This window comes from Diplotaxodon limnothrissa, linkage group LG2 (genome assembly GCF_057381915.1).
Source record: "Diplotaxodon limnothrissa isolate DT_005_m linkage group LG2, D_limnothrissa_male_GT1.1, whole genome shotgun sequence".
Lineage (NCBI taxonomy): Eukaryota > Metazoa > Chordata > Actinopteri > Cichliformes > Cichlidae > Diplotaxodon > Diplotaxodon limnothrissa.
In genome coordinates, this window is record NC_140597.1 from 5,666,350 (window position 1) to 5,682,661 (window position 16,312).

Here is a 16,312-nt window from a genome sequence, read left to right on the forward strand (position 1 = left end):
GCCTCCTTGGTCCCTGGTGGAGGAGGAGGAGGAGGAGGAGAGGAGTAGCAGGGCTGGCTTGAGCTGAGGGTGGTCTCTGTGGTTTGAAGGAAAGCGCATGTGTGACAAAGAGCCATGCATTTGAAAAAGGGAGGTGTGTGGAAAATGTTGGATTAAAACACTAAAAGCAGCAACGGTGGTAGAACCTAAGCCAGAATCAAGATCTTTTCACTGTGTTGTCTAGACAGTTGTGTTCATGAGTGTTGGTGACTATTCCTTGTCTCACCCTCCCTAAACAACACCCCCTCTCAGACAGAATGGTTAAGCCCATCACCCACCAACCCCCCTTCCCATGCGAGGCTGCGGCTGCTCTATATTAGCACAACCTCTCATTAAATAAGTGAGGGGGTACATCTGATTTCGAAATGGGATTCTCCTAATCTTATTAGTCTTACAGATTAAGTTATACAATCACCAAGGCGTTGTCATTGGATTCTTGAATTCTAAATGGCACTATATGTCTAGAGCTGCAGACAAACAGCTCACACACTGATGAAAACTGCTAAATAATTATGCAAATACATACCTAGATCATGGACAGGACACAAGGTAATTGGAATTGGAAATTGGTATTTTAAACTGCTGTTGAGTGAAATATGCTGTATAAATAAAACCTGACTTGACAAAGTATGGACAGATGGGTGAATGGATGGATGATCAGACAGGTGGATTAGATGAAACTTTAATGATCCCTATGGGGAAAGGAAGCTTCTGCTGCAGCCAAGACCTGAGAGGCAATAGCGAAGGAGGTAAGTGAGGGTTGTAAGAGTGATTCAAGTAAGCACGCTAGCTTAAATAGACTGCAAAATATTAATCGGATGGAAGTTCAGCAAATTAACTTGCTAGAAATCACTTTTAGTGATCCGTTATCTTATTTGTGCCTGCTGTAATACCAGGAATGCCAAAAGCTTCACTCATAGGCCTTTCAGAAGAAAAGCAAGATAAAGTTTTTATGGTAATTATGGTAATGTGATGTGTATGTGATCATTTATTAATGATTCTATATAATGCTTTATTAATGTTTCATTGCTTAATGTAACATTCATTGAATTATTCAATTAGCCTACTTTAGTTTGTTGTCTAACCAACTGGTGTGTCAAAAATTACCATACCACTGAGTACCGCTTTGTAATTCAAATTAGCATTAAATGTTTATTAGCTTTTCTGGCAGCATGGATCAACGGATGGTGATGTCTGTAGTAAGAATCCAACCTTTCAGTCCAGACTTTTAATACCTCAATAAGTGTCAGATGCATTATTTTGAAATATTGTGCAGAAATTCCAGAATGTCCAGATAGCAGATATGGATATATGGCCCAAGAATTCCTGTTATGTCTACACAGGGCTCGCAAAATTGCTTGCTTGCCTGCTTATATTATCAGGTGAATGCTCAGTAGCATATTGTTTAAAGCTCTGCTGTGCATATGTAGATTCTAAACATCTTGCTTTATCATGAGATCAAGAGATAATTTCAACCACTTTCTCCCTTTTCCATCTCCTTAGGGGCTGCTCCCTTTTTTTTATTTTGTGCACACGATATAGTCTTAAATAGTCATTTGTATCTGGTGAATATCCATTCATCCATTTTCTTCTGCTTATCCAATTCAGGGCCATAGGGAGGGGTTGGAGCCCATCCCAGATGTCACAGGGAAAGAGGCAGGGTGCACCGTGGATAGGTTGCCAGACTATTGGGGCTAACACAAAGGGAAAGAGAACCATTAACACCTACAGCTTATTTAGAATCACCAGTTAACCTTCATGCATTTCTTTGGGAGGAAGCTGGATTACTTGGAGAAAACCCACAGAGGCACAGGGAGAACATGGAAGTCCACATAGAGAGGCCCCGGTGGATTTGAACATTGGACATTGTCCTTATTAAGGAGTTTAGAATCTCTAATTAAGTAAATAGCTTTTACAGAGGTTTAAGCACTAGATATAATATGTACATTCTCAGTATGTGTCCAACACAGTCAAAGACAAACATGTCATTGTGCATTCTCACTAGTTTCTTCCCACACTTACTAATCCTAAATGTAAGCACCACTATTATCTGCTTAGCTCAACAAGGGGAAGTTGCTGAAATGTGTTTGCTTTTCTGAATCAGGTCATTGCGTATATACTCTGAGCACGGTTTTTCAACCACTCAACATTTTTTTAATCCAGCTCTTAACTTTGTATAATGCCTGCTTATAAATATTGGTTGTTCATGTTATTTGAAGAGCTTTAAAGTGATTTGCATTCCAGTTTAATGAAAAATATTTGAACATTTAAGAGATATTGTTTGCACTTTGCATAGAAAGTATGTCTATGTTGAACTTGAGTTTTGTCTCCTGGTTTTGTGAAGTCAGGAACTTCAGTGACTAATACATGGTTAAACTGAAAGTCCATAAAAACATTTGAATAGCATTTGAGCCATACAAATACAATTAATACTGTAAGAACAAAAATATACTAAATTTTTTTTAATTAATTTTTTAACACATTGGTGTCCATTCCAGCATACAGACACCCTTGGCCTGGATAACATAGCCACACACTAACCTACTGTGGCTAAGGGTGGGAGATTTGCTGTGGGGGAGGGCTTTTTTCTGGGGAAATCCGTAGCTTATAAATCTCCACTGGTTAGTGGAGCCCCCCTGAGGCGCTGACCTCCCTCCTCCCGCTGCATCCCGTCGGCACAAGAGATTCCTTCACACTGGGTGCCATAACGCTGATAGGAAAAATCAGCAGATGGTGAAACACTTTCTTAGGGCATTTTAAGGAGAAATGCTTTGTAAGATTATTTATCTGACATCTTTGATTCCAGTCACAGATGCAATGCATTTTGTATTTGAATTCAAAAGTATGTTATCCTAATTTTGTTTTCTTACATATTTTACACATGCAGAAAAGTCTTTAAATCCCCTGCATGCACTTATGACCAACAGAAGGAGGAAAAGAATCTCACTCTAAGCTTATTAATGCATCCTGGTTGTTCTCCAGAATGGGCTTGCTTGTTGCCATAGCAACCAGGCCTTAGATATTGTTGAGTAGGAGAAGCTGGATGTAGAAGTCGATGTAGAATTCACATATTACCCTGTAACCCTGGCTGGTGTTTTTTTCTTTTAAATGTAAAGTAGCCTATCTAACTTTAAAAAGGAAAATACCTGTAGTTAAAGTACGATTATTATTTGGCATTTATATTATATCACCAGTCGTATCTAGTACTTTAGATCTTTTAATATAAACAAATGCCTCTGAATGTGAGGCTCTGACTGAAAATCTAAATTTCAGTGGTTGTCTGCCAGTGTCTGCAGAAATCAACAGGCGACAGTGCTCTCCATCTTAAGTGCTGATGTGTGTTCACGCCTAGTCAAGCTGAGGAAAATCAAAAGACACTGAAAAATTAAGGAGGTCATTCTTTCAGCTCTACTGAGTGAGGAAGGGATGGAGGCTTTACCAACCATTAACAGTTACAGAAAGAGGTTGAACAATTGCAGACAATGATACGTACTATCATAGATGTGGAGTTCGCTTAAATGTCATATTTTCACTCATCCATCCAAGCATTTATTTTCTTCCAAGCAGTGGGAACAGGAGTAGAGTTGTGCAGACCTTCCACTCCCTGGCTCTGCAAGCTCTTCCAAAGCGTCCCTGAGGTATTCCAAGCAAACAAAGACAACATAATGTTGATCCCTAGACTACCTTAATTGGCTCCTGACAATTTCTGCCATTTGCATCTGCAGTCTCATTCGTATGTTCACTACCCACAGGTTAAATCCTCACCTTTGCCTTTTGGCTCAGCTCTCTGTTTTTGCCACAACACACTGGTATATTTATTTTATCACCGTAGACTGCGTTCTTCCCACACTTTTGAATACAACTCCAAGATGCTTGATCTCCTCCTAATGAGACAACAACTCATCTCCCAAACCCTGGCTGAACCTACAGATTGTGTCCATAAACGTCAGTGGTACAGTCCACATTAACTGGCAGAGTCAAACACTTACAGGGATCTGGTGGCCCATAGCAGCAATGCACCTCTCAAAGGGCATCCCAAGGGATACAGTATATGCCTTTTCTGTGTTTACAAAGTACGTTTGCTTAAGAACCAGTGAAAGGGCTGAATGGATGGTCTGGTGTTTTGCAACCATTAGATAAAAGCCTCCTTTATCTTTCTCAAATCTGAGCTTTGACTGATGCTTGTTTTATGCTTTGAGTGGGTGTAGCTCAAAGGTAGTCCGCGGACACTCATGGACTATGTCTATAGTTTTCATGCTGTAATTTTTTATCTTTAAAGTTTGTTTCAGGCTTCTCCCATTTCCAGTGAACTTCGCTCTTGCTAGATTTCATGTTCCAGTAGTATCTGCTCTGCAGTGATAACAAGCTCATCGAATTCTGTAAATATTAAGAAATGGCGCTCCAGTGCTTCCTTTAATACCTCCTTTAACATAGGACACTGGATCATCCTTTATGAAAGTAGAAAATGACATGATCCATAATCATACACCATCATCAAGCTGAAGTGGCATAGATGATTTAAATGTTAGCTTCAGTGCCCCCCGCCCATGCACATGTAGTAGTTCATTTTTGGGACATTGTAGTCTAAACACAGCAAACATTCATTATCACATCTTTTGTGGAGGCACAGTCAGATTTTCTGAGCTCAAAGGTTCTCTGTTCCTTATGAAGTCCCCATTTAGATCAGCTCAGCAGCAGAAAGTTACAGAACTCATCCACCAGAACGCTCCTAAACAGTTTAATAGATTATTTTGTTTCTTTGTTTTGAACTGTTACTGCACTTGACCCATGCTGCTCAGCAGTCTGATTAAAATCACATGTATTGTTACAGCAAAAAGAAATCTAATGGTCATCTGCAGCTAATGGTCTGTTGAGGCTATGGAGATCCTATCAGTACACCATTGTCCTATCTCTATTAAAAGCCTAGGCTCTTGGACAACATGAGAAGCTAGGCAGTCAGCCAGAAACACTTATCATCCTGTCATCTATTTTTCACTAGCTTTACAGCTCAGCTGTACTTCACAGTGAGCATCTCTGAGAGCTTGGCGATTTGGGACCATCAAAGCGATCTTAATCTGTGTGAATCTGAATAGATTTGGCACCAGAAAAAATAACATTTGTGATAAAAAATAAACACAAAAAACAGTGTTTTGCTAAGGTTCATATATTTTCTGAGCAGTGAAAAGGTATAAAATAGCTTTATTGAGGAACTCCTTTAGATCAGACATCAAAAGTCACCTATGAGGGACATATTCAGACAATAAGTCCTTCTGTCTAAAAGGATTCAGTAAATTAATCCATGCCAAAATCATAAAGAATTCTTATTTCTTTTTTTGAAATGACGACATATTGCTGGCACTGGAGATTTAAGTATGTGGAGCGGGAGGCTCCACTCTCAGCAAAAGCAATGAACATGAGGGGACTGACTGGACTGACAATGGGGACAAAAGTTTGACTGACTTGCCACTGACACCCAAGATTGCACCTACTCGCGATCGTGGCTCAAGAGTTGGCAGTTTGTTTTGTAATCGGAAGGTTGCTGGTTCGAGCCCCGGCTCAGACAGTCTCAGTCGTTGTGTCCTTGGGCAAGACACTTCACCCGTTGCCTACTGTTGGTGGTCAGAGGGCCCGGTGGTGTCAGTGTCCGGGAGCCTCGCCTCTGTCAGTGCGCCCCAGGGCAGCTGTGGCTACAATGTAGCTTGCCATCACCAGTGTGTGAATGGGTGGATGACTGGATGTAGTGTAAAGCGTTTTGGGGTCCTTAGGGACTAAGTAAAGTGCGATGCAAATACAGGCTATTTACTCCACCCAGCCAGGGTGGAAAGGAGGGATCTATGTTTTTACAGGAGGAGGAGAGGATGAAGGCGACATCCTAGTTTCGCATGAGCTTCTGACCCATGCAGATCTTTTAGTTGCCACTTTTCTGTGTGTATGTACTAGCAGTGTGTTATTATGACATCGTGTTGTTGACAATGCAAAGATCACAGTGAGAAACTGGTGTAATGTGTTATTACACCAGTTTCTCACCTTAACTAGGATAGACTGGTTAAGGTGGGGACCACTAATGCTGGTACGCTGACGCAGAGGCGTAGACACCATGTGCTAGCATGTAGGTCATTGGGGAATTTAGACCCAACTTTAGGGTCAGCCACTTATATAGACGCTTTAGGAGGGCCCAGAGGGGTCCCTAATAAATACCAGGTAGCATCAGGTTTTGAAAACATACCAGTCCTTTCAGCTTTCTTTACAGCCACACCAACTAAAAATGTGGATAAGATTAACTATGTCCATTACGATGTTAATGTTAAGGCTTGCCAATTTGACTACGGATGCAATTGAGGGATTAGGTTGTGGACAACCCTCAGGACAAAGGGACTAAAGACCTGAGTAACACTCTGGGCAACTTTGGGCTGACTCAGCATGTAACAGAGGCCACACATAATAGAGGACACACTCTTGACCTACTGATCTCCAAAGGCCTGAGCATTTCAAAGGTTACTGTGTCTGATGTGGGCCTGTCTGATCATTACTGTGTTTTCTTTGAAAGTAAAATCTCAGCCCACACAAATATATCAACAACAGTGATCACAAAACGGTGTATAACTGAACACAGTAGTGCAATTTTTAACCAGGTCTTCCCATTAACACCTGACCTGCCCAGAGGGTCAGTCAATGAGCTCGTCAATAGCTTCAATGCTAACATGTTAAATGTAATGGACACTATTGCTCCCATTAAGGTGAAGGTTATCTCTGGAAGGAAAAAGTCTCCATGGAGAAACTCCACACTGGTGAAAAATGAAAAAAGAGAGTGTAGGAAAGCTGAGCGCAGATGGAGAAAAACAAACCTCCAGGTTCATTATGACATTTATAAAGAGAAACTTCACAATTATAATTTACAACTGAGGAATGCAAGGAGGTCCTACTTCTCTGACATCATCACTAAAAACAGCCATAATGCTCGGGTCTTATTTTCTACAGTTGACAGGCTAACAAACCCTCCTGTGTCAGTGGCAGCTGAACTTCATTTGACCATGGCCTGCAATGACTTTGCCAAATTCTTCACTGAAAAAATCCAAAAAATTAGACAAGCAATTGGTACATCAACAGCAGATCCAGGATATGTACTGTGTCCACCAAAAAACTGTTTAAACACCATGAAACAGTTTCAACCTATTAACAGCAAAGACCTGGAGGACATCTTAGGTCAACTGAACTCCTCCTCCTGCTGTTTAGATGTCCTGCCAACAAGTTTTTTCAAAAAGGTCTCAAAGACTTTAGAGTCAGACCTGTTACAGATCGTCAACTTTTCTTTATTATCAGGTGTGTTTCCAGAATCACTAAAAACTGCTGTAATCAAACCTATACTGAAAAAGGACAATCTTGACAAGACACAAATGAACAACTACAGGCCGATCTCAAATCTCCCGTTTTTAAGTAAGATCATTGAAAAAGCAGTTTCTCAACAGCTCAGTTACTTCTTAAAACAGAATAATTGCTACGATGCCTTCCAGTCAGGTTTTAGACAGAACCACAGCACTGAAACCGCTCTGACCAAAGTGTTTAATGACATATGTCTGAATACAGACAGTGGAAAAATGTCAGTCCTAGTTTTACTGGATCTCAGTGCAGCATTTGATACAGTTGACCACAACATATTACTCAAACGACTGGAGAACTGGACAGGTCTTTCAGGAACTGTACTAAACTGGTTCAAAACATACGTAGAAAACAGGAAATACTTTGTATCAATAGGTAACTTCACATCTGAGCAGACAAGTATCACATGTGGAGTTCCCCAAGGTTCCATCTTGGGACCCCTTCTGTTTAACATCTACATGCTCCCACTGGCACAGATTATAAACAACAACAAAATAAACTATCACAGCTATGCAGATGACACACAAATATATATCACAATGTCACCAGGAGACCGAGGCCCTGTACAGGCTCTTGGTAAATGCATTGAGGAAATCAATGACTGGTTGTGCCACAATTTTCTCCAGCTAAACAAAAACAAAACTGAGGTAATAGTCTTTGGTGCCAAAGAAAAACGATTACAGGTCACCAGAGAACTTCAATCTATACATCTAAAAACCACAAACCAGGCGAGAAATTTGGGTGTAGTGATGGATGCAGACCTAAACTTAGAAAAACACATTAAGACAATAACAAAGTCAGCTTACTATCATCTCAAGAATATATCAAGGATAAAAGATCTGATGTCTCAACAGGACCTGGAAAAACTAGTCCATGCATTCATCTTTAGTAGGCTTGATTACTGTAACAGCATCTTTACAGGTCTACCTAAAAAATCAGTCAGACAACTACAGCTCATTCAGAACTCTGCTGCTCAAGTCCTCACTAAGACCAAAAAAGTGGACCACATCAGTCCAGCTCTGAGGTCCTTACACTGGCTGCCTGTCCGTCAGAGGATAGACTTTAAAGTTCTGATGCTGGCCTATAAAGCTCTGAATGGTTTAGGACCAAAATACATCAATGACCTCCTGACCCAGTATGAACCATCCAGATCCCTCAGGTCATCTGGATCCGGTCTTTTATCAGTTCCCAGAGTCAGAACCAGACACGGAGAAGCTGCATTCAGCTTTTATGCTCCTTATATCTGGAACAAACTCCCAGAAAGCCTCAGATCAGCTGAAACACTCAGTTTATTTAAATCCAGGTTGAAGACTCACCTGTTCTCAGCTGCATTTGAATAAAGCACCAAATCCACACTTTAAGCTTAAATTTCAAAACTTACATTTAACTACTGATTTTATCTACTGTTCTGATTTTATCTGTTTTGATTTTATATACTGTTGTTTGTTTGTTTGTTTGTTTGTTAACTAGTTAGTTAGTTTATTTGCTTGTTTTATTCAATTTTAAATCATGCTTTTTATTTGTTCTTGTTTCTAATGTCTCTGTAAAGCACTTTGAATCACCTTGTTGTTGAATTGTGCTATACAAATAAACTTGCCTTGCCTTGCCTTGCCTTAGCTGTGCAGGTGGCTCCTAGCTCTCTGATGGCTGTACAAAATAGGATGGCCCTTGATATGCTGTTGGCTGAAAAAGGGGGTGTCTGTGGGATGTTTGGAGACATGTGCTGCACATTCATTCCAGACAACACGGCCCCTGTGACCAGAGAGGGACTGAGAACATTATCCAAGGAAATGCATGAACATTCAGGGGTGAACAATCCTCTGGAGGAGTGGATGATGTTTGGGCAGTGGAAAGGGTTTATTTTGTCAATCATGGTGCAAGATAGATGTTGTTGCTCAAAAGTTAAAAACTGCTAGACATTGGGGATGTGAAACTATGTGTAGGCCAGTGGAAACAGAAGAGCACGAAACAAGTGTTAAAATTAAAGATAAAAACCATAAAGCAAATGAGACGTGTTGAAAAATAAAGGTTAAGAACTAGGGTGCAGGGCACAACTGAATTTCCACTGCCATGTGGGTGGGATGACAGTGATAAACATGTTGTGATTGGCTGACTGGGGGACTGCTCCCTGTTGGCAAGGAGGGGTGTAATGAAAAGGTATAAAATAGCTTTATTGAAGAAATGCCTTAGATCATACATCAAATCATTCTCTAAATCATACTTTAGAACATACTCTGTGCAGCTTAGAGTTTGATGTGTGTGATCTCCATATGCATATGCTTTGCTGAATAAAGAGTTGAAGTTTAGGGGTTTTTTTCGCTGTAAAAAGAAGTTTTCTTCCCACGCACGATGGACGCTAATGTTTTTGTCACTTTTTATGGAATCAAACTTAAAGTAAGGTCAGTACTTCCATGCTTTAAACGCTGCACGCTCATGCTCTCTCCCACAATCGATATGTGATCCATTGTTGATCTGCACACAGCTGTTGTCACGAACGGCGCACTCGCTTACATCACGGTCGTGAGACATTCTCGCAAAAAATCACGGTTTTAGTAACGCAGTAACGCAGCGTTCCTACGGGAAAGTAACGGTAATCTAATTACCGTTTTTGCAATAGTAATCCCTTACTTTACTCGTTACTTGAAAAAAGTAATCAGATTACAGTAACGCGTTACTCTCTGTTTAGGACTAGTATGGCTAGATGTTGAAGTTAATGCCAATGATCTCTCTTGTAAGTACTGTACATTGGGTATTTTACATATCAAATACTCAGATTTATAAAACCACCACCCAATCTAACGTTTATGCCACAAGTGCCCTAAAACAGCATTATTGGTAATTACCCAAATCTTTGTTTATTTTTATGTAATAGTTAATCCACCAACATGTGCAAAATCTTTAATCAAAATTAGATTTTGCTACAATATAATTATTGCTGTTATCTGTGAATTTTCAAATTAACTCTTTTATTTTAAAAAAGGGAAGCAGATTAATACATTATCATTAAAATGCCAAATTACAGTTATTTAATTGTATTCATGAACCGAAAAATTTGTTTTGGTGACTGAATATTATGCTTCATTAATTTCTGACTTCTCAGTGCAGTCCGGGTCAAATTTGGGTAAAAACAAAAATCACGAATTCAGTTTGCTATTTGCCTAACAACATTATTTTTTCTCTTTCTATGACAAAGTCTAATATATTTGTTAAGCACTGTACAACGTGTAGGAAATGACAGTGTTTAATTTTACATTGTCTGGCAGGAAAGCCACTTAAATAAAAAATTAAAAAGCAGTCATTCGGTAGTGAGCACAAATGAGTGAGCACAAGTTTAGCTTTATTCATCCCAAGGGTTGGAAAATCCTTGAATTATAGCAGATAAAAACACTCAAGGAAACCAATAACAAAACAGCTTAAATAAAACAGAATAGTTCAATAAAAATGTAATATGACAAACCAAAACCGCTCAATAACGTGCACAAAATGAAGGAACTTATTTAAAAGGGAAAAAGTATAGAATGAAACACCAGCTATTGATATAATAGGACATTTAATATTGGGTGGGTGGAGAAAACATTTCACATTATATTATTCTATCTCCAGTTTAAGCTTGACTATTAAAATCATTATCCATGGAATTAAGTTAATGAATTTTGCATAGACTGTATGATGCTGTTGGGAGATCCCTGAGCAAAATGATACTTTATGACTGAAAATATAGGAATGTGCATGTAATGGTAGAAATATTAAGTCATTAACATAGCAGTATAGTAGAGTGTTCTTTTAGACAAGTTTTTGCATACAGGGAGTACTGGTACATAGAGTCATTACACTGAACATATGGTGTTTATTTTCTAGGCACAATCATGACTGTTCAGCTTGTTTTGTTGCAGCTCTAAATGAAGATGTGTCAGCACATTCAACTTATGTTGCTATGGGCAGAGGTTTTTTTTGACATTGAGGGGAAAAAAAAGACCAAAGCATCTTTGGTCTTTAGTTAACAGCAGTTTTTTATAAAAAAAAAAAAAGAAAGAAAAAACAGTGATTCAGCTCGTTGTATTTCTAAAATTGAAATCTCCAGTCAATAAAAATGCTGAAACACGCTTTGTAACCAAGAGCATTTATTTTTATTTAAAAAAAATGAAAGGGAAAAGCTTTCATGTCTTCCTGGCACAGTGACTGGGTGTTTAGCAAACCAATTAAGGAATCTGCTAATTTCTTCATAGAGTAGATTTTATCAGCATTTTTCAGGTTTCTCCCAAAATGAGAGACTGATTGAGAGACAGTGAGGCTCTGTGATGTCTGAAAATTTTGTAATATGCGAATATTCAGTAATATCTAACATTCATTATCAACTGTTATTTTTAAAATAACATTTCGTTATGCTGGTGAAACACAATGGTGAACAGTAAGGCAGCTCACTATAAGCTCAGTATAACCACTGCATAAATTTATAAAATGCAAATGGTACACCTTCAGCTCCTCTGCACAGGCCATTAAGAAATAATGGTATGATGTAATGCTGCCGCCTACTGGCAGAAACAGACACAGCATATATCATGGTAGAGACCTTTTACCATTATATAAGCGATAACAAGAAATTACGTCATGCATCATCCAAATCAAATCACATCAAATCACAGTCAGGTAAATACTGGTGAGGTATAATAGTTTGAGAAGGACTTTGTTTTGAATAACTGAAAATAAATGAGTTCATCATTTCACACATAAAACAGTGACAGCGCAGTTATTCAGTCGGTATCTTTAATAATTAACCAATGAATGTTTGGCTGGCTGACGGACCTTTATTTCCTTAAAGGAAACAGAAGCTCTGCTCCATGCTGGTGAAGACCACAGCTCTAGAACAGCAGAAACACATCCGTCAAAAGTGCAGCTACAATTACACTGGTGTATTAGTTCTGTTTTGTGCATTAGGTTATTCAGCATCACAGAAAGAAATACTTAAATTAAAAAAAACCCATTAACTTTAATAGCTACTTGTATATAAGCAGTGTTTTTAAAGCAGCTGCTGTGCAGGCAACAGCTGGATGTAACAGTTTCCTGGTATACATTTCCACTGCAAGCAACCAAGACCCAGCTATTCCACCACTGAAGGACATGTGTCAATATTTACCTCCCAAATTTACTGCAGCCAACTGGTGCATTCAACATTCTTACAAAATCAATTTTCTCTTCAGCTCACTTTTGCAAAAATAAACAAACAAATAAACAAAAGTAGAGAGTTTGTGCATACTTAAGGCATTGCCTTCAGGTGAACAGGTGTCAGAGCACTTATCCATCTGGCTTTGTGGAACAAGATTGTGGGGAGCTAAGGACTTCGCTTAGGCTTCACTTTAAAACGTCCTGTACTCAAAACAGGGCATTGTCAAAAAAAGCAAATTTCTACACAAATAAATTTGATTTATTCCCCTTTGCATGTGTTTTGACCCTGCTCTCTTATTTTGTCTCCAACACAAAAAAAGTAATGATTGTAAACTCTTAACTGGCCGTACTGAAAATCATGCAGTTATTAGCATTTCCCTACTGCAATATGCGAGAAATATGTCACCTCCTGATAATCTATTTAGCTCTTTGTATTTATGAATCTTAATATGAGATACAATGCCACTTAATCATGGATGACCTACCAGGGTTGAGAATTCTCTCTGCAGCTTTGTGCTCGTGGTGCCTGCGGAGGATGTTTTGTGCCTTCCTCTGGTTTGTGCTTATATCAGGCGCAGCCTTGATTTCTGTTGCTGTCAGGTTGTTCTTGATGGCTTTTGAAGCTGTGGAGCGAGCCAGGCTGGGAAGTAGGTTCTGGTATTCTTCATCGGTGAAGTCTGGCTCTGGGCCCTCTACATCACTGACTCTTAAAAGGGAAACACAATATATGTTATGATTCTTTGTCACATCGCTTTGACTGCTAAACAAATATTTGTGAGAGTTGCAACTTGCAATAGTATTGTTCTGGATCTTTTCATCATCATTAGCATTAATAGTTACACGTGTCGTCACATATTTGTAGTTCCATATACAAAAAAGGCAAACATTTATTTTTAAAGATGAATATTACATCAGATATAAAGCTGCCAACATACCTCCCTTTAGTTAAAATAGTGTAAACTTCCAGCACCAACAGCTCAGCTGCTCCTGGTTTACAATGGATTGTTCCATCAATGGCCTCCTTCTTCAAGTACAGATTCCGCTTCTCTAAAGACTGAATCAATAAACTTTGTAGATTATATTTAAACACTTGAATGGAGAAGGAAACCACTTTACGATTCAGTTAACACAGGCACTGTGGGTAGTGAAAATGTCACATCCCAGCGGGACCTCAACACAGGGTTGGACTGGTAAATCTGGCATACTGGGCATTTTGTGCACCAGCTGTACAAGCACTGACAACAGCCCATTCATTTATTTTCAATACTGACACTGGATTGCCCAATCAATCTCTTAATGTGACCAGCCCATCCCCTTTGCTGTGTGGAAGAAGTGGTGAAAAGGTGAAGCTGAAAAGCTGAAAGAAAACAATAAAAAGAAATTAAGAACAACCAACATGTTAGCTGTCGGGGCTGCTGCTCCACCATGAACCGGGAACAACTAGTAACCAATCTTCAGTTACAGCACGCTGTTGCTGCAAGTGCCTGCTGTGGAGAAGTGAGGGGGAGATGGAGGTAGATGAAATTGACGTGGTGAGAAAATAGATGAAGGGACATAATAAAGAAGGAACTTTGACCACGAGCCATTGCTAATAGCTGAAGTTTAGCTTTTAACTGTACCAACTATTTAAGTCCACGTCCAGCCCTGCTTCAACATATGCATTTAAAGCTCCATGCTGTCTGTGTGTCTGTGCCCCTGGTGTATTGCAGATTAACCAAAACATTTATTTATGACACTTGCAGTAGCAGTAGCCTGCAACAAGTAAGAGAAACTTGAACTTGTATTATTTAAACACCAAACTGTAGCTGGAAGATGCATTTCAGTGACATGCCAACTGCAGTGAATAAAAAAAGCATTTCTTCGTGGCTCATTATATTTTTGAATATTTTGCTCTGCTCACCCGCTCTATCTGGCTCCAGTTCCACTGTTTGGCAGAAAGCGATGTTCCTCTGTCGTATGAGTGCAATGAAAAGTCTCGGGGGTAATAATGAGAAAATATCTGTGCCACAAGGTAGCCGCTGGAAAAATCTCTGGAAATGAAATACAGAAATAACAATATGCACTTACTGGCTCTACCAGTGGAATTTGCCTTAGCACTTGGTTATTCCTTGTCATAGCAGATTTATTGTTATCCTTGCGTTTTCCTTCTTTTTTAATCAACCTCACATAATCCTGCTCCTTTTAAGTTGGTTATTCGCTTCATATTTTATGCATTGTAAGTTTGTGTTTAAATGAGGAAACGGAAGAAAATGGGCCACATGGTAGTTCAGAATTTGGATATGCTGTATATAAATTAGGAAATTGATACAAACACAGTTTACAGTGTGCTGGAAATTGGGTGGGTGGGTGTGAGGGGGAGGTAGATTGAGGTAGATTTTGTGTGGTGATATTGTATTGATACAGGGACACCAAATATCACTTTAATTTAATTTTAAACAAATTAAAATATTCTGGAATTACTATGAGGACTCACCTCACGCACCACAATCCTGAGATAATGATAGCCAGACAAACTTCAATTAAATTGGCTCAACTCTAAGCCCATCCAACACTGGACACACTTAGCTTGACAAAGCCAGCTCTTTTACACAATTTTCAAACAGCCTCATGCTTTAAAACTTACAAGCTGATGAATGACCTCCTTTTAATTTCAAAGAGACATTTTTCTTCATAAGGTCTGGCCTGCACAGTCCCATCCACTCAGTTTCCTTCTCATTCATGCTGGTTACCATGATTGCTGCAGAAGCACTAAACCACTGTTAGCCAACTAATGAAATTAAGATTGCACTGCAACAACCTATCTTTACCAAACTGTATGAATTTAACTTCCAGTTCATGTGTATCAGTAGAATTCAGCTAAGGGGGTACATCAATGCCGTAATGGGTACTGTATGTGTGTGTGTGGATTTATATATATCATGAATGTATGTATTGTGCATTCATTTATTCCTCTATTCCTCTTTTCTGCTGAACTAACAGTTCAGCTGCTGTTCTGATCTTCGGGATTCAGAGGTTATCCACAGATCTCCTTTTTTCAGTCACAAGAGTCCAGGAGCTAATAAAAAGTGCGACATCGTGTGCATATATAAAATGTGCAGGCTTAGATACAGCGTGACACTTGGTCACCCTAGTTTTATGTGATTTTTTTTCTTTTTTTTTTATTCTGCAGTTACATGTTTTTTTAAGTTAGAAAAAAGATTAAATGGTATCTAAAAATGGTATCTACATTCAATTTAGCTAGCTAACAGTAGGTTAGTAAAAACACAACATAATACTTTTCTAACAATATGCAGGAAAATAGACGTGTAAAAATAGATATATATATTTTTTTTAAATTACACATATCCTCTTTTAAATATTCTTCTTCTTTTCTTTTATTCGTATTTGTGATTCACAAAATAGGTTCTGTACCTGCGCACATTTTTGGGATAAAATGCCAAGTCCAGAGTTTGCAGCCACTTGACTACTTCTCTTGGTAGTCCTGTTTTCTTGGGACATTCTGCGAAACATATGCTGCTCCGAGCCATGAAATCTACACACCAGTGACTTTTCTATCGCTGTTACCAGTCACCTCCATAAATCAAGCCGAGATCTGCTTTTTTTTAAGGGAGGGCTAATTGACGAGCTCCTGGCCTGTTTTGTTGAGATTTCTATGACAACGGCACTCTGCGGTGCTAAACCGTGTCGGTAGCGGCGTGCTGCCCTCTAGAGGATGAGCGGTCTGTTTCTTCAG

At 39.1% G+C, this 16,312-nt stretch overlaps 1 protein-coding gene across 1 annotated transcript; it reads right to left on the reverse strand.

Moving 5' to 3' along the window:
* Positions 1–3,568: 3,568 nt before the first annotated feature.
* spata4 (spermatogenesis associated 4) lies at positions 3,569–16,106 on the reverse strand. Its single transcript, XM_085366183.1, has 5 exons — positions 15,991–16,106; positions 14,480–14,609; positions 13,515–13,633; positions 13,065–13,285; positions 3,569–3,672 (listed from the first exon to the last, which is right to left on the reverse strand). Exons 1-5 carry the CDS (start codon positions 16,104–16,106, stop codon positions 3,569–3,571), a joined length of 690 nt encoding a protein of 229 aa, XP_085222309.1.
* Between the last annotated feature and the right edge of the window lie 206 nt (positions 16,107–16,312).

Excerpts from the sequence above, each read along its gene's own strand:
- spata4 (XM_085366183.1), bottom strand. The coding sequence starts at position 16,106 with ATGGCTCGGAGCAGCATATGTTTCGCAGAATGTCCCAAGAAAACAGGA. Across the intron at positions 13,634-14,479 it reads ACTGGAGCCAGATAGAGCGG|TCTTTAGAGAAGCGGAATCT; the intron begins GTGAGCAGAGCA and ends TTATTGATTCAG. Across the intron at positions 3,673-13,064 it reads AGAGAGAATTCTCAACCCTG|GGACGCTTTGGAAGAGCTTG; the intron begins GTAGGTCATCCA and ends GGAATACCTCAG.